The sequence below is a fragment of the Pieris napi genome, chromosome 20 (genome assembly GCF_905475465.1).
Source record: "Pieris napi chromosome 20, ilPieNapi1.2, whole genome shotgun sequence".
Classification (NCBI taxonomy): Eukaryota; Metazoa; Arthropoda; class Insecta; order Lepidoptera; family Pieridae; genus Pieris; species Pieris napi.
Genome location: NC_062253.1, coordinates 1,181,189 through 1,204,335, shown reverse-complemented (window position 1 = coordinate 1,204,335; position 23,147 = coordinate 1,181,189). Strand labels below are relative to the sequence as shown.

At 34.5% G+C, this 23,147-nt stretch overlaps 5 protein-coding genes across 40 annotated transcripts in view; 3 read left to right on the top strand and 2 right to left on the bottom strand.

Moving 5' to 3' along the window:
• The first annotated feature begins 1,607 nt into the window (after positions 1–1,607).
• On the top strand, positions 1,608–4,307 carry LOC125059878 (dual specificity protein phosphatase 23-like). Of its 2 annotated transcripts, XM_047664522.1 has the most exons (4): positions 1,608–1,865; positions 1,953–2,371; positions 2,835–2,958; positions 4,139–4,307. In XM_047664522.1, exons 1-4 carry the CDS (start codon positions 1,826–1,828, stop codon positions 4,285–4,287), a joined length of 732 nt encoding a protein of 243 aa, XP_047520478.1. In that variant the 5' UTR covers positions 1,608–1,825; the 3' UTR covers positions 4,288–4,307. The 2 variants fall into 2 exon arrangements, with proteins under 2 accessions (XP_047520478.1, XP_047520479.1); XM_047664523.1 differs by having other exon boundaries at positions 1,611–2,371.
• A 1,787-nt stretch (positions 4,308–6,094) lies between these two features.
• LOC125059811 (dual specificity protein phosphatase 23-like) lies at positions 6,095–8,557 on the top strand. Of its 2 annotated transcripts, none has more exons than XM_047664431.1 (4): positions 6,095–6,226; positions 6,530–6,957; positions 7,350–7,473; positions 8,151–8,557. In XM_047664431.1, exons 2-4 carry the CDS (start codon positions 6,535–6,537, stop codon positions 8,426–8,428), a joined length of 825 nt encoding a protein of 274 aa, XP_047520387.1. In that variant the 5' UTR covers positions 6,095–6,226; positions 6,530–6,534; the 3' UTR covers positions 8,429–8,557. The 2 variants fall into 2 exon arrangements, with proteins under 2 accessions (XP_047520387.1, XP_047520388.1); XM_047664432.1 differs by having other exon boundaries at positions 6,160–6,230; positions 6,534–6,957.
• Positions 8,554–10,020, bottom strand: LOC125059812 (26S proteasome non-ATPase regulatory subunit 9). Its single transcript, XM_047664434.1, has 3 exons — positions 9,657–10,020; positions 9,232–9,461; positions 8,554–9,004 (listed from the first exon to the last, which is right to left on the bottom strand). Exons 1-3 carry the CDS (start codon positions 9,865–9,867, stop codon positions 8,792–8,794), a joined length of 654 nt encoding a protein of 217 aa, XP_047520390.1. The 5' UTR covers positions 9,868–10,020; the 3' UTR covers positions 8,554–8,791.
• A 466-nt stretch (positions 10,021–10,486) lies between these two features.
• LOC125059885 (dystonin) overlaps positions 10,487–23,147 on the bottom strand; it is a 243,672-nt gene continuing 231,011 nt past the window's right edge. For 24 of the 34 annotated variants that reach the window (XM_047664555.1, XM_047664554.1, XM_047664558.1 and 21 more), the window contains 12 exons: positions 22,909–23,026; positions 21,939–22,048; positions 20,437–20,559; positions 19,897–20,014; positions 14,732–14,943; positions 14,313–14,470; positions 14,120–14,226; positions 13,869–14,031; positions 13,511–13,579; positions 12,693–13,037; positions 12,043–12,135; positions 10,487–11,822 (listed from right to left, as the gene is read on the bottom strand). In XM_047664555.1, the coding sequence (XP_047520511.1) occupies positions 11,645–11,822; positions 12,043–12,135; positions 12,693–13,037; positions 13,511–13,579; positions 13,869–14,031; positions 14,120–14,226; positions 14,313–14,470; positions 14,732–14,943; positions 19,897–20,014; positions 20,437–20,559; positions 21,939–22,048; positions 22,909–23,026 (1,794 nt within the window). In that variant the 3' untranslated portion in view covers positions 10,487–11,644. Of the gene's footprint in view, positions 11,823–12,042; positions 12,136–12,692; positions 13,038–13,510; positions 13,580–13,868; positions 14,032–14,119; positions 14,227–14,312; positions 14,471–14,731; positions 14,944–15,496; positions 15,634–16,034; positions 16,500–19,896; positions 20,015–20,436; positions 20,560–21,938; positions 22,049–22,908; positions 23,027–23,147 lie in introns of those variants that run through there. The other 10 variants (XM_047664565.1, XM_047664567.1, XM_047664536.1 and 7 more) reach the window with 8 other exon arrangements.
• On the top strand, positions 16,882–18,990 carry LOC125059888 (protein wntless). The gene has a single exon (XM_047664568.1). The coding sequence runs from the start codon at positions 16,989–16,991 to the stop codon at positions 18,621–18,623; it is 1,635 nt and encodes a 544-aa protein (XP_047520524.1). The 5' UTR covers positions 16,882–16,988; the 3' UTR covers positions 18,624–18,990.

Sequence of the window (23,147 nt, the reverse complement as noted above, 5' to 3'; positions counted from 1 at the left end):
CTGGTTTTTAATTTCAACTGTTACTTACTGTTGCTTAGTACTCGTGTGGAAAAAAGCGCAGCTAAACCAAATTTATAAATCTTACAAACGGCGGAAGTTTTAGTTAACAAACTATAAAATATGGGTGTTCAAGGAGAACCTGTACAGTTACTGACCAGTTAGCTGTCTCAAACAAGCCAACAGAAGTAAAAATAGACGAAGTTATTAGCGATTATACTGTAATAGAATTTGGTGTACCGCAAGGAGCGGTTATAAACTCAAACTCAAACTCAAACTCAAAATATCTTTATTCAAGTAGGTAACCAAGTACACTTTTGAATAGTCAAGTTAAATTAATCGTAAATTTACATTTACTACCAGTTCGCAAGTCAAGGGCGTAGAGCGGGTAAGGTCCTACACTTTTTTTAATTTACATCAATGCACTGTGTATGTGTAACCAACAGCTTGATAATGCTAATCTATCTTGAAGTTTGACGATGATATACCTAGTTGCAGTTTTTCATGGGACTACTAGGTGTTTCTCTTGCTAAAAATGTTATATTTTTCAATTTAAAGGCACATACAAAATTTGACGAGACAAGACTAAGTAAACTTATAGTTTTATTTTAAAAAATCAGGCACGTTCACGATCCTGATATCATAAAATCTACTTTGCTCCTGACAATCAATAGCAATTGCAAGCAAAGGCATTTATTCGTATGGCAGTATCGCTTGGAGAGAAGCAGGCTTCACGGAATGACCTCACTGTTACAAGAATTTCTGCTCATTGGGAAGCCACAGCCACGCATTCCAGGGCTACGAGGGTGACTGATTCCTCTGCGCTGATATAGCCTCACAAGAGAATTTCCGTCGCGCCAAGGACAAAGATGTTTATTTAGGATACAGTGGCCCGTAATTCGTCAATTCGCAAACGTCGATCTCATCTAGTTTTAAAAAAAATGTTTGACGTGTAAAAGTCTTTGTAAAAACCTACTTACAGAAATAAATCATTTATCATTTGTGCCTATCATTATTTTAAGATTATTTCTCATTCATTCATTCAGTCCGCGAATCCAGGTTCGCATTTAGGAGAAGGGCAAGGGCAGTAGCGGGTACGGGCCAGCCGGAAGCATTCCGGTCCCTCTCCTTGCAAGCTCGTCAGCAGCATCATTGCCGAGAGATCCACTGTATAACCCTGTTTGTCAGGGTTATTGCCTCCAGTGCAAAGTGACATAGTTGTTTGATACGAAAATGATTTTTTCTTCTGTATATCATTTTTACTGCAATTAAGTTCTCATTCAGATTTCACAAGTCGATATACCTATTCATAAAATACTCCAATTTGAAATTTAAAAGATTTTTTATCTTTCCTTTAGTAGACCTATTCAAATATTTAATGAATTAAATATATAATATAGATAAAAAAAACACTACAGTATTTAATTAGTCACGTTGCCTTCGTTATTACCTTAAAAGGTATAAAGATAATGAATACTTAAAACAAAAATAGAAGAGTCAGACGTGCCAAGTAGATTTCGTCAATTTCAACCTGTCTTATTTATATAGACAACGCAATCGTTTGAAACTAGCGAAAATACAACTAATTTACGTGTGAAAGTAAAATTTATTATATCTGTTTTACATACACGTCTTCTAAACAATTATTTGATACTTAAAAATAGTTTATTTTCAACCTTACATCACTGTAATAGAAGCGAGTATATTAATTTCGGTCGCACATAACACCAAGCCAAGGTCTGGGTCTCCAGAAATAAATATTACTCCAGAATCAAATGGTGCCAAGTTTTACGTTGTGTCGTCAGTCAATTGAAGAAAATCGTCGCAGATGGACAATCGTGTAAAGTGCCAGTGCGAAAAGTGTTTATGTGCGTATTAATAAACAATTAATTCATATCACACTTTTTTATCATAATCTGTGATTAACATATTCGAATTTCAAATTTTGGCGGCAGCGAAAAAAATGGAAGACGATTATTACCACGTGGTGACAAGGATGGAAGACATAACCGAGCAGGACGACAGACACCTAGCGGGCGCGCGGAAAGAAATAAGAAATGATTTGCACATTATTATACCCGAAAACCCGTTCCCTGATGAAGAAGTGGACGCATACCCACCTCTAAAATACTCCTGGGTAATTCCCGAAAAACTTGCAGCCATGGCGTTTCCACGGCACAAGGAGAATTTACAGTTTTTGGTTAACCAAGGCATAACACACCTGATAACACTGACGGCGGGAAAAAAGCCGCCGATAGACGATATACCAAGATTGCGGTGGACGGAGATACCCGTCGAAGAGTTCGGAGTCCCCACGGTAGAGCAAATCGAGAAATTTGTTGATATTTGTAAGAAAGCTGATAAAAATGGAGAGGTGAGTTTATGGTCAGTAAAATAAAATCATCTATCAGGAAAATGACAACAACCACAAGAAATTTGTTCTAAGATGTCAACAACCTCGTGCATTAAAAAAAACTTGGCAAAACATGAAATATTATTAGTCAAACAAAAAAGCTGCTAATGACGTTTCAAGTGTAGATTTTTGACAAAATTTTTATGTTCTTTATATTATACTCGACATTTATCTATTTATTCTGTTGCGCCATCTGATCTGTGGAGTTGTTTGGCGGTTAAAAGCACTGTTTTATTTTGAACTCTTACCTTAGTATATATAGAATCATTTTAACGTTCTGCTACGTTCGTTCTTGAGTACAGATTTGGTCTTCAGATAGTTCTTAGCAGCGTCAAATTTACGTCTAAATTTGCTCTTCCACCTGTCTCCTGTCTTAATTTAAGCATAATTTTGTCGATGTAAATGATTTTACGTTATTGGGCAGGTACTCGGTATCCATTGTCGTCAAGGACGCAGCAGATCTGGTGTGATGCTGGCTTGTTATTTGGTACACTTCCACAGATTCCACCCTGAGCAAGCGTTAAACGTCATTCGGATGATACGACCAGGTAATTCATTTAAAATTCAATACATACGGAATCATAATTTGAATTGTAGGTACATTTAATATCGCTATAACATATTACTGGGCTCCAGTACAGTTCTCACAACATCAGGAGTCTAGGACAAAATAATAATAATTTATTTATTCAAGCAGGCAATCATAAGTCAATGTGGTTATTGTATTAGTTACAATATTCTCCTAAATATTATATTAGTAGCTTTAAAGTATATTAAATCATAAAATTAAAAAGACCACATGCAGTCCATTGCAATGACCCATGTAATGGCAATCTAGCTTTTCCGCTATCACCACCAGCATGCTGTTAGCGCTCCCCAACACGCATCCTACCAGAGATACAGTTCTCTTGCGCATCGTGGCTAAAATAATAAAAACAATCCACACCTACACAAGCAAACATTGTAGACGCACTGTCACTGTTTGCCAAAAGTTTATTATGGCAATAAATTATTATTATACATTATTTTCCATTGGCCACACACAGATCGATAAGTATTTATATATTACTAGCAGACCGGCCAAGCATTGCTGTGGCTAAGGTTTTTGTTAGTAGCAGTAGTAGTAGGGAGTAAAGACTACATAGTAGCAAACTATTCAAGGGAAACGGTAGGAGAACACCAGTCATGGGGACCACTATGCTTTTTTGGTGGTTATGCCATTAAATTGTAGCTTATGTGAAACGTTGGTACTTTCAACACAGCGGACATCTGTTAGAATTGTGACTATCAAATAATAAACAAATATTTTGCAATAAATTAATATTGCGGGTATAAATTGAGATGTAAGCTATCCTATCTTTTAAGTTGAATCAAACTACACACGGTGTGCAAATTTTATTGATATCGGTTCGGTAGCTTAGGAGTCCATCGCGGACAAACAACGTGACACGTAATTTATATATATTAAGATTTATCAGTGAAAGAATCGTCACCAGTGACAGTAGACGCTAAAACGCTCAGTTTTGGCAAATTTCTTCATTAGTTTGATTTATCTTTTTTGTAGGCGTGGAGTTGGCTGACATATGTGTATCGTCATATTTTAAAAAACTGCCGGTTTCCTCAGAGTACTTTACTTCATCGTTGTAGAAACATTTGGGGTTCAAATGCACGGAACAAATGCAAAACTACTCAATAGTAGAAGCTTAGGCCATGTTCTCTAATTTACAGGTTCCTGTGACTTTGGCGATCAAGAAGAGGCTGTCGGCAGATATTACGAACGACTAACAGAAAACAATCCTTTAAGATTTGGTGTTAGCGGCGATGTTATGGAAGAATTTATAGAGGCAGCTAAGGAATATACTAAGAAAATGCTTTAGTTGCAAGTTTTAAGCTAATTACAGATTTTAACTTGATCACTTTTACGTCAAACTTCATAAGGAAATAATAGTTTTTACATTTAAAATAATAATAAAACCAAAAGCTGTTGTGTTAATTTAAAGGTCTACTCTATGTATAGGTCTGTTACGTGTGATTAATTAATTCTGTTGAGGCTTAAAAGTCGCTTTGCCATCTGCGGGTTTACTGCTGGAAGTTGGCACTTATGGACTGCAGTCCGCGTTTTGCGACCAACGGTGATTTTGGAGTTCTGTGAATCTTTGGCGAATCCGGTTTGGCACATGCGAGAAGGGCAAGGTAAGGAGCCAGCCGGAAGCAATTCGGTTAATATCCTTGCAAGCTCGACAGCAGCATCATTGCCGAGAGATCCACTGTATAACCCGGTTTTTCAGGGCTATTGCCTCCAGTGCATAGTGACATAGTTGTTGGATACGAAAATATTATTATCAGCTCTATGTATAGGTCTGTTTCGTGTGACAGAAGTGTTGCGTCTAAGGCTAGAATCACATCCTGCCTTTTTTTAATAAAAGAACGAATTAAATGTCATGTCAAAATTTGAAAGCCTTTTGAAAGGACTGTTATTTCGACTTGAAGATGGTCAGAATCAAAATTTGTATGGGAACATTAGCTGACGTTTTGTCACGTGATAATGTCCTTATATTCGTTGGATGTCGCTGAGGGATTTTGTCTCAAGTCTATTGTCATTTCAGTAAATAAAATTGGGTCAAATGTTACATTTGTTGGGTTAGCATGTAAAATACATTTTTAGATGAATTTTAAAGATTTCAAAAATTAAAAACGATTTTACTTGATTTTTAATGCTTAGCGGCTCTACAGACGCTATTAAAAAATAAAATATTTTTATACTGTAAGCAATTAATTGGATCGTTTGATGAGTGTAATTGCGGAAATTGTAAATTCTGTTTTACGTGAGACGCTTTTGTTTATTTTGGCACGAATACACACGGAAACTATTTCTAGACATTTTCTTTGATAGCACATAATGTTTTTATTTGTATGAAAATTGTCGACATAAAAATTATGACATTTTGATATTTAGGAAATAAGTTTGTGCTCGTTTTATAAGTCCTGTAATTCTGCGTATTTCTTAAGGGAAGTAGGTGATCAGCCTTCAGTGCTTACAAAACTGAAACATTGTTTTTTTGGGACTAAGTAAATTAATAAAACGTTATTGTTTACTGGGAATAAAAACCAGGTTCTTCGAGTTCCTGCGTTAACTACTAGCCTTTATGAAATAAAAATTATAATGTATTTAAAATTAGTGAATCATATAGATACATTATACTAAGGTTTGTCTGTGATGCACTTTTTTGTTGTGTACCTGATAATAAATGTTAATATATCGTTTGATCTATTTTGTTTTATTAATTCCTTAATTACAATCATACCTATACAACTAAATTGTATTTTAGAATACTTATTCATTTGTTGTAGTCTCTAAACCGTAAAAACAGGTTTTAAGATATGTATAATGTATATGCCAATTCATTTTATCAAATAAAGCGTAGTTATACTAGTGCCTGGCGCCTGCCACAGATATATAGAAATCGATACGTTTTAAGGCTTCCGTAATTAAATGAAAACGATGAGTTCGACCAGACAAAAAGATATATTTATAATTATAATTTTTCGATTATAATCGGCAAACCCAACAACCCAAATACCTAGTAAACCATTATTGATAGTACAAGTTCTAAAAATATCCAACAATTCATCTGCCCCATTTAAATGCATTTCTATCAATGTCGCGGTCTAGTCGCGCCAAATTGAATGCCAAAAAGTAAAATTTTGGCGCGAATCCAACTTTTGTCAAACTTTCGATTCAATCTCTTGAAATAGTAGTTTGAAACAAGTGCATAAACGTGTCAGCGGTTGGGAAAGTGAAGTGTCAATCTTATAGTAAGTATAGGTATAATGTTATTACATAATTTGGCAATATACAATATATAGTACATAAATATTTGGTTTAAATTTAAGGGGTTATAAATTTGGTAGAACGCAATAAAGTGATTACGCTTCGAATTGAAGAATTGGTAGCATTTATCGAGGAAAACACATAACCGAATTAATATAAATAAATAAAATAAATAGAAATATTGGTGAATATGGTAACGAGTTGTATATACATTAGTATCTATGTATTACATAGATAATGCAATAGATTAAAAATACATAATAACTTCATGTTTAATAATTTTATAGACAAAATGTCAACACTACGAGCAGGACCTAACGTAAAATTAGCAAAAATCTTCTACAAATATGCAGATAGATCCGAAAAGGCTCAAGAATCGGAAATTATAAAAGAAACTCCAAACGAAATTGAGAGTAGTAAAGATGATACGCAAACGGAGGTAGACGTCGAGGCCTACCCTCCCTACAACTTCTCATGGTTCGTAGACGCAAAGATTGCTGGTATGGGGTGGCCACAAACAGTAGAAAATTTAAACTTCCTGGTTAATGCTGGTATAAATCACATTATAACTCTCTCTCCGGAAAGGATACCTCCAGTAATGGAATGCAGGAAATTAAAATGGACGCTTTTAAAGATTAAAGAATTTAGCGCGCCATCTTTGAAGCAAATTGTAAAGTTTATTGAAATCTGTAAGAAAGCTGAGATGATGGGAGAGGTATGTTACCTTATAATAACTTAGACCAGTGTTTACTTACATATTTTAATTATTTTATTAAAAAATTGAATTGTTCACTTAAGAAACTTAAATGATAGGTTTTGGGAACAAATGACTAGGAAATTGTTAACGAAATACAGTCGGTAAGTAAATTTTCAAAATATTTGATGAAAACCTGTAGGTGATTCAGTTTCCAAATAACTTTAATTAAGTTTCGAATAGTTTAACAATCAATTTGCCCCCCTGCAGGGCGTGGGCCCCACGTAGAAAAACACTGTCTTGGACTGTAAATTAGTAAGTAGGTAAAAATAATGTAATTAATTTATTGGTACGGCTGCATTCTAAAACGTGTCCCAAGAAATGTCAAACTGTTCATAATTAAATATTTTCAGACTGTAGGGGTGCATTGTAGGCACGGCCGAGGCCGGACCGGCACTATGCTAGCGTGCTACCTCGTATACTTCCAGAACATGGCTCCAGAAAGAGCCGTTCTCACTACCCGATTGAGAAGACCAGGTCACACATGAGAATTCTTACTTATAACCACGTAACTTTAACATACCGTCGCTTTTAATAAATGTAACTCTTAATAATTGCAAAGAGCGTGGCCGGTGAAAGCTGATGATAGACTATTTGGACAAGTAATCATATACAGGGTGATTGGTAATTCGACGTATTCCCTTTGGGAGGGGTAACTATTTGTGATAATATTATTAACCCCAATATGCAAAAGTGAACCATTTTTGAGTTATGTATCATGTTTTTTAGCTTTTTCCAAAATAAGTTTGTTTTTTTAGAAAAGTACCATTTTAAGTTTTTTTCGATTCATAAAATTTGGATCGATAGTCATTTTTATAAATCGGAAGATTAAACAATGCGAGACGAAAATGGGTATTACTTCAATATTTTTCCAGTAAAATGTCTAAAATTTGGATTTTTTGGTCCATAGAATATTTCACTAAAGAGACGCGTCTTCTAATTCCGCATTTAACATGAATCTACAGAAAGCAATTCTCCGTGCATTTTTAGTCTACACACCCAATAGCTAGATACTATTGTATTGGGAATCAAATTCAAAAATTTTCACCAGTAGGCAGGAATTTTAAACACAAAATATTAGACACAGATACGAAACGAAAACCAATGTTAAATCTTTTATAAAACATTTATTATATCTAGATAAATAATTTCAGGTTCCTGCGAGACATACGAACAAGAAAAAGCGGTGTGCTATTACAATGATTGTCTTCGAGGAACAATTACGAAGCCTGATTATCGACTGGTGGATGATAAGTTGTATTTTGACTACACCATGAAGTATACCTATGATAGAAGCTCTGATGATGATGATTTAAATGATGATGTTGATGAAAGTGAACAAAAAACACTAACAGAAAGAGTTGAAGAAGCAATATTGAAAGTTAAACCAAAAACAAATGCAATGGTTATAAATCACAAAATTTATTTTTAAGTTTATGTTAAAGGGTAAATTTATGTATTATTCTGCAATAAGTACCTATATACTATGATATTTAATAAGGAGAAGAGTTTTTTTTTAATGTATTTAAGTATTAAAGACAAATTAAAACAGCAGGATCAACCATACAGACTCTTTATTCAACACCTTATTAAATTTACAATATATATATATAATATAAATATACAAACAATTACAGGTTTAAAACTTATATAACATTATTATGATACAAATAATAAATCTTTCTGCAAGAGTATTTTGGTTGGAGAAGGAAATATCTGTAATAAGAATTTTATATTTTATTTTGTATAATAATAATAATGCATAAGACTTTTAAATTCTTATGGTAATAACAGATTACAGCCGCCGTATCTGACATCCAAGTAAGCCAGGTTGAGCCCAAGGTCTAGGTACCACAGTGATGCTTTGTACTGTTTGGTCCCGTCTTACTTTTAGTTGAATCCTCTGTCCCACTGAATGAGACACTATTTGATGCAACTGTGTGACATCAGAAAAATTGTTATGGTTTATTGAACCAAATTGCAGAATTTCATCATTTTCACATAGCCCCTGAAATAAATAAATAAAACTTAGCTTTATGTGTTACCTAAATGGAATACACAATACACATAACTCCTTAAAACATGAACTTACGCAATTATTTCCCTAGTTTAAAAAAAAAAAAAAATTTGCACAACTTTAACACTAAAAATGTGCAGTTCCTTCAATGTTGCTACATACAGTATGTATTTAAATTTACAGCCGCAATTGTGATATTAAAAGAGCACATGACTTACTGCCATATCAGCTGGTGATCCTTCTTGTACAAAGCCAACAGTAGCAAAGCTTTGGCTTGTATCATCTCCATTTGTAAATTGTGTATTATGGCCATTACTAGTTCCATTAACATATCTTGGTGCAGTTCTTGATGATGCTCCCTCCACGACTGGCCCCACATATCCAGAATGGACCTCTGTCAAGCCTCGCTCAATTTGTTTCATGAGCTCTTTGTGGTCATTTTGTAAGCCTGCAATAATTACATTAGAAAATGGTTCATAAATGACTCAGCAATAGTTGCGGAATGGATCAATTAGGTGTTTTTCATGCAGCAAGCATCGCAGGCAAGTCGCATTGAAACAAGTATATTAAAATTAAGTATTACAAATTTAATATCTTTAATAGAATTTACGAGTAGGAAGGAACAAGAAATATCCATACGTACAAATTATCCGGTGCCTGGCATGTCTTACTTTATAAACGTCAATGTCGTTTCGAGGGTATCCTTGGTGATCCACCAATGGGTCGTTCATACCCACATTACTGGTTTCCAAAATTTCAGTTTGATCTCTGATCTCACTTTCAATTCTATCTTTTTCTTGCATTAGTTTCAAAACCCTATCTCTCGCTGGTCCATCCATATTCAATCCTACCATTTTAGTTGTTTTCGTCAAATACTAAAGCCAAGCTAATCTAGGGAACTTTTTGTTTAGTTTTTTATTGACTTACTTCAAATACAAAATTATATATTTTAGCTGTAGGAAATAGTTTGTAATTTATTGGTTTACTTTAGCTTGTAATATTCGTTTTGAAGTTGGACCACAATATACAAATAAAATTTTGACAATTTACATATTTCATATTTGACCACAGAATACTATGTTATGTCTATTACTTAGGACAGATGTTCTAAAGTTTACTTTAGATTAAAAATATTAAATGATCGCTACTCATGGTTCGTCGAAATTGCTTTTAAATTTTAATACGGTACGTTTGAGTTCTATCCACAGACATATTTAATTATTTAGGTCTTTTTGGTGCATTTTTGGACATAAAAAGTTAGTTTAAGAGTTAAGACGCACGTACCGGGTCACGTGTACACAAGAATTTTGTAAAACGGTGGGTTTACGATTTATGTCCACGTAAAGCAAGCTGTCCACGGCTGTAGCCCAATTTGGCTCGTGGCTTTGAATAAGCCATTGAATATACATTTCTTAATATTTCATAAAATATTATCAACAGTTAAATCATTGGAGTGAAGTAATAAAAAACAAATAATTGTTACATTTTATTTTGAAATCAATTATGAGATTTTTAACTGCAGCACGACACATTTACAAAAAAATATAGTAAGCTTTTGTAAATAAACTTACTATAGTTTGGATTTTACATAAATAACAAATATAACAATGATTTAAATAAAATGACCAGATTAATAGTTTTACAATAATAACTATACTTCTAATAATAGACGCTTAATAGTAGTCAGAAATATGAAAAAGTAAAACAAGTAAATGTGAGTGTTGGTTAACATTTTAAGGAAGGTTACATATTAAAGCGTTCTTTTCATATATAAAAGTATTCTTAGATTATTAAGTAAATGTCTTTTGTGTTGACAAAATGTACTTTAGTATACTTAAAAATAAAAAAGTCCGCAGTGGAATTTCAATAAACTGAGCATAATTTTGCTTATGTACTCAACGACTCTGGCGACAGTCGCCGAGTACAAACTTTATAAACATTCACAATTAATATTGTGCAATCAAAAACACATACATACGTAATCAATAAAACGCAAACAGAATATACGTTGTATACACGAAAAACATGATTGTGCATTACAAAGAAATTATCCCTATTATCACCTGTCATTTATTACCGACAACCATTTGAGCACCGCAACTCCGCGAGTATAGTCTGGCGTTACTATGTCACAGACAACGGTGAAAAAACCGTAATCGATAATTACATGTACAAAAAATATGGTCCCTAAAGAAAAAAAATAAAAATTTAATCACATTTGTCTCTATTTCGAGACGAATTACGTATTATACCCTAACAATTATGGCAACATTGACAATAAATAAGACAAAGGAATATTCACAATAAAGAAATAGTTTTGGAAACGATCAAATAGACTATAAAACTTAGTCGAATAGAATTTGCTCGGTAGAAAAAAATACAAGGCAACAAGTGCAGACTTTGTGTTTATTACTACATCTATACTTACTACAAGCCATATTCGTAAGCTTTTAAGCTTCGCGATTCGCAAATATGTTATTTGTTAGTTTCGTGTCACTTTGACTCAATTAGGCTTGTTACAATTTGTTAGATAAATTTTTAGCTATTATAATTTTACACGTTCGCAAATAAAAATCAGGCGTGTCAAATGTCAAAACGACAATTAGCATTTCAACCGTTATTTAAAATCGTCTAAAGTCGGAATGGTTCTCGTTTATCCGTGGTTCGTGTTGTTGTCGATGTACGTCGAGTGACTGGTGTAGTCGGCGTGCCGCTATCAGAGGCATCTGAGGTCTTTCGCAGCAATCTAGACACTGCAGTTTGCTGACCAGAACGCACTGGTGTTGTGCTTCCCGAAGGTGTTCTTTGCCTGTTACAGAAGACGTTTAAAGTAACCAGTGAAAGACTATTACACCATGCAGCAAGCTCAACACCATCGACTATCTAAAACACAGCTAAAGAAATAGGCCAATCGAAATTACGAACGCTTAAAATAACGTACATAGCAAAAAACAAACCCATAAATAATAATTGTTACGACCATGCCAGAAATAACCAACTACGCTAAGAAGTACACAGCCATAGATTACCTAGATTGATTAGTGTTAGTGATGTGCTCCTTAGGTACTGGTATACGACTTCTGCCAGGTGTATATCCATCGGTTGAGGCAAACGACCCACTCCTATGCAGATGATGTTAGCGAGCACAAAGATAGACATTAGGAACAGATTATAAGAAATATAGTTTTATTAGTGCACATGTATTAGATCCCAATAGACTATACTCAGTAATGAAAACTCTTTGAATAGGTAATATAATTAAAAAAACAAAGGTAGATGTAAAAAATATTGTGTGCTCGAGTGCTCACTTAACATCTAGGAGGAAGTGCATGTGCAGTAATAAAAGAGATTACAAAAGGCACAGATTTAAGCTTGATAGAAGAATAGACATTTCCACAATACGTGAACGTGACAAATCACTTACTATGATTTGCAGCAAGCCAAAACTATGCTAATGTGAGTATCTAAGCCTAAAAATTAGTAGATTATGCTTCAAGCTAAAACCACGCGACAAATACACAAGCTAATATGATTCATGGAACTGGGTGGTTTTTAAAAAGTGATGATCCAATAATAATGTATGAAACTATCCGGAATGTGTGAGGCGATGGATTGTGTGGAGAAAATGAGTATCAAAAACAATCGGGCCAAAACAAAGCTAACACTTTAAAGCCTGTACCCTTTAGCGTCGCGTTGTTTCGGTTTGGAAGCATCACCGCTCGACTCGCTAATATTACTCTCACATTCATTGTCGCTCGTCATTCCCGATATACTGAACAGGGAGGAATCGTCTTCCGGACTTCTTTGGTCGGATTTCGGATCTTGGGACATGGGACTGGGATCTTGCGAGGTCTCTCTGGACTTTCCAGACTTTAGCCTTCGCTCAGTCGATACCGATCGCTGCGATCGGTTGCCGACGTAAATTGGAATTTTCGTGGTACCTTGAGTTTGGAATGCTGGATGATTATGGGATAAAGATTTAGGAGGTTCAGAGGCCATCGACGATGGCTGGGAATGTGTAGAGCTGTTTTATCCATGTTAGAATCGATGCATGTGGAAAGGAAAATATACAATTTATTATAATATTATTCGATACAATAAAAATACTTGATAATATTGGTTAATTTAACACAAAAATAGCCTTTGGAAGCATTGTTAAATTTCTCCTTGCATGCTCTTTGAAAGTGTTGCCACCACCAAATGTTGTATGAACAGATACATCAGATGACAGACAATATAGAAAACTAACTTTTTCCCTGTAAACTCAAAACAACCCCACCAATTTTCGTGCTTCATAGGTGCAATCAAACAAATTACTGTCACAATTTGAATTTCTTTCTCAATAAAATAAAATAAATCAAAATATTAATTGATGCATCGATCAAAAAATATTAGATTTTAGTGGTAATTAAATTTCTTGCAATAACAAATTCAAAAGCCAAATTGCGATTCTAGCACCACCCCAATCAAAACGTTTACTAGCATTTGACAGTGTACCTCACTAGAGCGGGCACCGGTGACAATGTAGGAATACTGGAAGTGCGGTACATCGCTCCGCTATGATACCTGCCCGGACCCGGTCAAACCAATTCATGTTACCAAATAATTTAAATAATGTTTACATAATTTTGAATACAAACTCAATGTGATTTTATCGAAGTAGGTAAACTATATTAATTGACACAAGAGTACAAAATTTGGGTAATCCGTAAATTGTCAGCCCTTGGCCGGAATTTTGGCAGAAAATCTAAAATATTATTATACTTCCCTAAAAAACTTCAAAAATGTAATAATTCTAACTTAGACAACTCTGGCCTTTATTAAGGTAAGAAATATAAAAGAAACGATATCTCACCTTCCACTGGCTGGTGTCAGAATACCAGTGGGTGTTCGTGGACGAGAGCCACCATTGGGTGTACTGACACCCAGTTTGTTAGCGGTTGCCGCGGCACGGGCAAGAGATGCCCGCGTGTTTGTCACTTTCCTCATAGGTATACGAGATGGAGTTGATACGTCATCTAGATAGAAATGTGAAAATACTTAGTGTTTAAAGCCACATAATATGAAAAAACAAAATAGTAGATAAGTGTAAGGACTTATATTAACCTGTGCTGTCCAAAGATAAGTTGGATCCATGTCTCGAAGGTGGTTTTGACCCAGTTCTAGATCCGGGTCTCGATCCTGGCCTTGACCCACCAGGTGTTAAGGTAGATCTAAAAATATTGGAATACACATTAAGTGAGAATGAGGCAAAGTGTACCGTCGAATAACATTGGATTTATAATTTTATAATACATACCTGGGTACACTCGGCTTTCTATATCTTTGTCCCAATCCACTAGCGGCTTCGTTGTCGCTCAGCGAATCTGGTGTTCCCGCACTGAGCGAAGACCGTGAAGCTCGACCATGAACTCCTCCAGCCGACATTGGTACAGAGCGAGCCGTACGTTCTCTTACCTATATATTTATTATTTTTATTGAAATTATTCACAATATCTTGGTGGCAAACAATGGAGTTAAATGATAAACACGATGAAAACGTAAAGAACACTTCAAGGCAAATACGTGTCGTGTGCATGCCGAACTAAAATGATTTGATGATCTATTAACTCATACTAACACTGATAATAAAAATTAAATTATTAATACAAACAAATCACAGCTGCTATTAGATCGAGTGCAATCAACCAGCAAACTGTCACACAGCCTAATCATTACCCAATGGTATCCTGGAGAAGGCTGATATCCGTGTTGGTGTGTATAGTGGTGGGCACCCGGAGTCGTCGAACCTTGAGATCTTGAATGGCCGTAAATGAAAGCCTGCTTTGTGCCGTGCGTCGAGCCCACATGCAGCGGATACGAGCAAGGGAGCTCTTCCCTCTGTCTCAAAGCCTCAAATATGGGCCTCAACTGCTCCATAAACTCTTCAGCTAAACGCATCAATTGAAGTAGAAGTCTCATTAAGAAAGGAAGTATTTGACAGGAAAAATAGTCTTTCATAGTGCCAATCTTTTGCCGAAAACGCGGTTTTAACAAAACGATGTTACGATTAGTCCACACACTAGTCGACGGACACGCTTATAATTGTGTAATGCGGGTGTGAAGGGATCTAGAGGGAAGGACAAACAGAATACGTTACCGGAACGTCCGTACGTGTTGACGTGCCACCTCCAATCCAAGTTGCAATGGAAGACAAAAACACCAAACACTACACGAGCCAGTGAATGCTTAGCTTAGCACACTAATGCAATACGACAACGCTACGAGCTCGTTACATGCTGTTCACGACGCGATTGCCTCTTGCAAATGGATACATCTATCCATGTACAAGATTCAACAGAAAAAAGCAAAAATAAGAAAACCCAAACCGATTTGACCCTCTATAACTACAGCTGTGCGAATATGTAGTACAAGTGCGAAACTAAAACTAAACATAACCTGTAGAGAGAAACATTACATTAGAACAATTTTAGCTAAACTTACCTTCGTTATTGGTCCAGTGGACGGAGGCGTGTTTGTGTTTGAGCGTGGCGTTCGCGGTCTGAACGCAGCCATGCTTTGCGATACTCCATCGGCCAGAATAAATTGCTCCCGGAGTTCGATGTTTGTGCGTCCCTTGGCTGCATGCGGCGTCCAGTGCAGGATTAAAAGGGACAGGATGGAATAGGGTCAAAACAAAACCGTTTGGTAAAATGAGGGGTCAAAAATTACACCAATGTGTCAAAAGAGGAGCGTGCATCGGTTGTGAGGAAGAGGGAAAAAACAACAAACAAAAATCAGATCATGTCAAACATAGGCAAAAAACGCAATAAAAAATTAAAAAATTAAATCATTATTTTTTAAAGTGTGCAATAAGGAACAGGAACATTAAATTACAATAATTAGTATTCTCACACCAAATCAAATCAATCAATATGAAATCAAGAGCAAGATTAATAAAATAAAAATATTAAAATATGTAGAATCCTTATTGAATAAATAAACCCAATTTTATAATGTTAAGGTCAACCTTGCACTTGATTCATTTAAATATAAATTAGTATCTACCTACAAAGTGAAATATTATTAATTAAGCAAATAACTTTTCAAACATGCATAATTAATAATAATTAAAGATTAGATGAAGCCAATAACTATTATCATTATATCCCCAGTTACGGGCATTTGTCTACAAAGACAATAAAATAAGACTGCACCTAATAAATTAAAAACATCGATAAAATTATTATATTAACAAAGTAATACAAATAGTATACAAAAATATAAAATACATTCATAGCAAACATAATATTTAAGCAACACCAATATTTAACGTATAATCAATAGGACTTGCTATGGAACTCATCTCTTATTACTCGTATTAAAAAAAAACAATATTGAACAAATGTCAAGTTTCCAAAAGCAAATCGTATTATCTTACCGAGCGGGCAACAAGCTTCATGCTGTTCCGGTTTACTCGGATCAGGCAGCGGTAGCACTAACGAAACTACTCACGTCAAGGTATAAGGAAAAAAACGCAATGAAATAATATAAAAAAGGGAAATCAGGGATGGAATGGGCAAAGCAAATACGAATTAGTTAATTAGTAGCAACATCAAAATACGAAAAAATATTTTTACTTAGCAAGATCACTATAACTAGCTTTCAGTGTGTAATGATAACCTTGCAATAAAACAAGTGATTTATTTTAATTAAACGTGTTTCGTTTTAAGTGCTACGTGTAAGCGTTGTAACCGCTGCATTTTGTAATAATACCGTTAAAATATAATATTTTTGAAAAAATATTATACATATTTTCTAAGCCGTGATACTGGCAACTGGTTCACGACTGCGCAACTCTGACATTCTGACAGCGCATGTCATTTCCATTTTCCGTCCTTCACTCTTAAGTTTTATCTCGGCCGGTTGCGTTGTATCTAATGTGTTTGGGCGTGTTGACTATTTGTGTAAATTAAATGTAAAAAATAAGAAAAAAATGACTGGAACGGTGTTAGAAAATCTCAGTGGACGTAAACTCGCGATACTTATTTCATTTCTACTAGCATGTCTCACGATGTGTTTCTTGATTGGCGGCTTGGTCGCACCCATGCCCGCAAATTCGCAAACTATTCTAGGAACTGTATGCAGAGATAGATCTAAAGTGAAAAATGATACGACAAAATGGTTCTACAATCGTGGCAATGGTAAATGCGAGACTGTTGACCTTACAGAAGCACAACTGAGTCACGATTTGTCTGAGACCGACATTGTTTTTGCGTTTCAATTGCCATTGCCGCGCGAGGGCATGAATATCGACTATTCTAGGTGGCAGCAAAACTTGATTGGGGTGCTTCAAATGGATGTAAGGTATCATTCATCAATGGAGGTAACTCGACAAAGTACTATAACTATTGACGCTCGTCTAGCGTATAAAAACAAAGGAGACCCCGACGACGCCTGGAAGCTATACACGCTTTCAAGGGAAAAACGGCACTTGGACTGTGACATAAATGTCAAAATTGAAGGATATTTGTACAATTGCTCTGCCATGCCTTTATTTGAGCTTGGTTCCTTGTACCATGACTATTATTTACTTAACATTCGCCTGCCAGTTGAAACAAAAGATATGAATGCCCATATTGGTCACATACAGGACATGTGGGTCACTGTTATAAATCAAAATGGAGGTTTTACTAAAGTATGGCTGTCCTTGAAAACTGTTTTCTTTCCGTGTATTGTTGGAATATTGGTGTGGTTCTGGCACAGAATACATTTATTGCAAAGAAAACCTGTTCTCTTGGAGGAGATGTTATTTGCATTGGGCATAGCTCTTTGTGTTCTAGACATGCCTATTGAATATTTAACACTGGTTTTTGACTTGCCTTTTATGTTATTATTAAGTGACATTCGTCAAGGATATTTTTATGCAAGTCTATTTTCATTTTGGCTTGTATTTGCTGGAGAACACATGTTGATACAAGAGTCAAAAGATAAAAACAGTGTAAGGAAATATTGGCGGCACTTAAGTGCTGTACTTTTGGGTTGTGTCTCACTTTTTGTCTTTGACATGTGTGAGCGTGGGATACAACTGAGAAACCCATTTTATTCTATCTGGGTATCAGAATTGGGAACTAACTTGGCTCTGACTTTTATAATACTGGCAGGTATCTCGACTGGAATGTACTTCCTATTTTTAACCTACATGGTGTGGAAAGTGTTTATGAATATATCACAGAAAAGGCAATCATTACCAGCTATGTGCTCAGTCCGCCGATTGCACTATGAAGGAATTGTATACCGTTTCAAGTTTTTAATGCTAGCTACTCTGATTTGTGCTGCCATGACAGTAATTGGATTTATACTAGGACAAGTGGCTGAGGGGCAATGGAAGTGGGATGACAACATTGAACTGCAATATACCTCGGCATTTTTCACCGGCGTTTATGGAATGTGGAATATCTATATTTTTGCTTTATTGGTATTGTATGCGCCGAGTCACAAAAAATGGCCTGTCAATGAAAATACATCTGACACACAGAATTTGAGTGAGGAAATTGAATTTAACCATATGCCAGAAAAGAGTGAAATATCATCCTTTACATCCTTCATAACAAAATCGGCTATTGATTAAATAATTGTGTAAACTTTAACCATAAAATATTTTTAACTAATATTTAGAAATGTAACAGTATAATGTACTTAATGAATCTCATTGTATTTTTAGAGATTAAAATCAGTATTACTCAAGTTAAATATTGTCCATGTATGGGAAAATAGAGATAACATTTTTAGATTAGTCTTAAGTATATTTAAATGCATTTATCACTAACAAGCTATTTTTAATATGCAAAAACCTTTGCTATAATGTCTTTATTTTACCTTGATTTTCTAACGAATTCTAAGACTAAATTTTTGCCATTAATTCTGTGATATTTTTCTTTTCTACGTTGCCAGTATCATTTTGTAGCATGTGTAGTAAATAAATGTTTAAAAATGTATTGTTCTTTTATTTGTTTCTATTTTATGTTAGTAACATTCTTTAGTTTATTAAAATGAGCTGAATTTGCCCGTCAAACCTGTTAATGGACGTTAAAACAGTTAAGGGTTAAGACACAAACAAGTTAACGCTTGGGATTGACACTTTGAATTTCTTATATCAATTGGACTTTTAATGTAGCAGAAAAAATGCACATTACAAAGTCATAAATTGTTATAAGCCAAATGGAATATTTAATAATAAAGTTCATATTATAATAAACTAGTTATTAGAGACAAATCAATTTGGCTTATAAATCTTAAATTATAGTTCAATAATTATTTTTATTGTATTAAAATATATTTTTTTCCTTGGATTAAAAATAACTTTTGAACCAATTAATAACATGTTAATTTTTGTTTATCATTATTATTACATTAAGTCCTTTGTCGCAATCATAGCAAGTCTCAGGTTCATATTCCAGAATGACAAACTTTGAATTTCCATGATTTACCTCGAAACCAGACATTTTACACAGTGTTCAAGTTTGGAAGTATTGATATAACTGTAACGTTGCACGACCGATTTAGACTAATTTTGACTGTAAAGTACACTGTTGAGTAGAATGTTTCTTTTAAAAAAGTTGTAAAACATGATTTAATCATATTTCCACAAAACATGATAAGTTAAGTAATATCTAAAAATATTAGAATGCAAGGATTAAGAGTTAAATATCAGTTTTCAATATTTTTCTTAAATTTCTGCCACCGTTTGTTTGGTTACAAATTTCAGTTTAGTTCATTCAATCAAATTATATAATCAACAATTTAAGTAGACTACTTATTATTAGTCTATTATATTCTCGAAGTATTTTTGATTCGTGTAATCTTAACACAGTAACCAAACAAACTTTCGTTATAGTACGTACCTCTGCATGGGTCATTTTTGACCAGGAACTCGTCTAAGGCCACCCAGCCACCGCCAACTCGAACCATCACAGTAGACCGTAGGATCCGAACCAGACGGAGTTTTTGCGAGTCACCAAACTGTTTTGTTATCGTATTATAACGTTAACTTTATATTTTCTAGAATCATCTAGGTGTTTCATAATAAAACAGCTGTTCAGAGAACAACGCGTTCAGAAACGTAGTATCAAATTTCAATGACATTTATAAAAAAGCGTTAAACAATAGTATTATTTATAACTAATTACTATCGTATACAGCTTTAGATTTTTAAATTCATTGTCAATTGATAATACGCTTTTTAAGCCGTAAGGAAGAACCTATTTGAATTTTGTTTTTAACAAAATTTTCTTTAAAACAAGTCGATAACACTAAAATGACATCATTTTTTAAATGATTCCTAAAAATTGAACTCAGGACTTCTTAAGGTCAAATAAATTACGTTTAAAGTTTTTTTTAAATTAAGAAAGGCAGTTTCTAGTTAAGATAAAATATTGACTTACCCTATATTTGCCTTCTCCGACCTGGAACACCCTAAACTTCTGCCTGCAGGTACAGAGCATGACCAGCCTCTTCACTTCATCGTGGATTTTATCTGCGTCCGTGGGGGGACCTCGGCGTTCCACCTTCATAAAGATATTCACAAGATAATTTTCACTGGTTCGATGTCCAAACACGTTCATAATAAAGCTAAATGTATACGAAACAGTGGTTCGTTTTCTTTAATTTATAGAATTACTAGCTGACTTACGGCAAACTTTACTTTTGCCATGTATATTATTTCTAGGAAACATTTTTTTAGTTCAGTAAAAATAACTATCTACAATAATAAAAAAATAGGGGTCGATCGTAGAGGGGTGAAAATTAGGAGTTGTATGTATTTTTTTTTGGGGTGGACACCCATTATCACTTAGGGGTTTGAAACATAGATAGTAGCCAATTCTCAGACTTACTGAATATGCATAAAAATTGAATAAGAATCGGTCAAGGCGTTTCGGAGGAGTATGGGAACGAACATTGTGAACGAGAATTTTATATATATATAAAAGAAAGTCGTGTTTGATACAACACTTATAACTCGAGAACAGCTGGATCGATGTTAGTTATATCTTTTTTAGTGGATTCTTCTCAACTCCGAATAGCAGAATAAGTACTAAAATATCGGATAAGTTATCGAATAACAATAAGTAAGTAAATTAATTTTACGAATGCAAACAGTGCCAAACAACAGTCCGTTGACAAAACTACGCATCATTTTTACGTCGAATTCGTGTCAGTTCAAGAAATTCCGATCTTGAGGTGAATGAGGAGATACATGATTTGATCTTGATCGAAGTTACCTCATCAAAAAATGTTGTATATCAGAAAGTGCTTTGACATGCAGTAACGCAATATTGGCGCTCGAGAGAAGAGGCCATTCTTCTTTCGCAATGGCACGCAATAAAACATTTCTATATTTGCAAAAAGAATTTGTATTAAAGTTAACCATAATGAAATCCTAAGTCTAACTAAAGTTAACACGATATTACTAGACTGTAAGGTGGAACAAAGTGCGCCGGGTCAGCTAGTTAGATATAAATTAATGAAAAAATATATAGAATTTATTAAAATTAGTTTAATTCTATAACAACACACTTGAAACAAGGGCAAAGGTACGCAAAACTAATTATGGCTTTAGAAATCATTGTAAATTGCACACTACAGAAATATATGGGTGACAGAAATCGCGTTATACCTAGGTAGAATTATTCTGTTAATGTGTAACTCATACTAGGAGTGCATACAGTAGTTTACACGTTTTCTTTATTACAGACTGTATAGCATATATCCCTACTATCCCTTAATGTACCCAACATTTGTCTTAGGGATGGTGTGGTACAATAAATTAGAAACAAGAGCAGTTATTTTAATTTTGTTTGACATTATCGTATTCGCTTAGAACTCTAAGGATAGTGTATGTAATTTTATAAATAAATAAATAAACTTTTGATAATTTGTATCTTACCCAATCAGGGCGTAACGCAGCGATGAACTCCTCCCAATCGATCAGCCCAGAGCCATTTCTGTCAAACAGATCGGCCACAGCGCCCATTTCCAAGCGGGATGTGTCGAATTCTGTAAAAACAATCATTTTAGATTCTATATAGAGCCTGAAACATAATAAACCTAAAATTAACCGCCATTAATTATTTGTTTTGGTGTTGGAAGCCCAAAAGGAACAGCCTCTGACCTTAAGGTAAGGGCAATCAGTAAAATGGAATTAAGATGCCTCAAGAACCGAATTAATAATTGAAAATATTATCAACCACGCCTAGATGATGATGATGCTATCATCACGTAGTTACTGCATGTCTAATAAAAACTTAAACCTCATCTAAAGATAATTTTCGTTATGAATTAATTTGCTTATATACAACGTATATATACGTATTATGTATGTATGTAATATATTTGTATATCCGCTGAAACAATGATTGTTTTAGTAAACATATGACCGCCATAATTTTAATCGAAAATTTACGATGAAATCAAAGCAGTATGAATTTTTTTAATTTTTTTATCTAAATATCTTGTATATTGTGTATCATACAGTTTTTTCTTTAAAAAAAAAAGGGTGCGTGTACTTATGTACGCGCGTAAGAAGCTATACTTCTTTGGCATTGTTAAAAATAGTTTTATGATTGCATGCAAATAATTAATTACAATTAAATAATCAAACAGTCATTAGAGTCAATAAAGATCAGTTTACATTTGAAAAATTAAATAAATAAATATTTATTATTATTCTCTTACATTAAGTGCAACATAAATTCTATTATTATTCGAATGTCCAAGGCCGTAGCATCTTCCGTGGGCAACTTCATTCTGTTAATTTTGTGTCACGGTGCGCGTGTATCGTAAAATTTCACTCTCATAAATTTTTCATAACGCGCCTAAAGAAGTAGGTATAACGTCAAAAAGAAAAAATAACTTACTGGTATTAATGATTCCGTCGATAAACTCGTTCCTTGCAATCATTCCGTGGTTGTCCTTGTCCATTTTTCGGAACAGGTCCGTCAGACGGGACTTCTTGTGGTTCATGAACTTCAGGAACTGGACAGACAAAGGCACTTTGATTTTGCAATTCATGACTGTCCGATTCAAGTACCCAGACACTAATTAGATATATGATGATGACTCCAAAGCTGGAGCTTTTCCAGTGCCGGATAAAGCC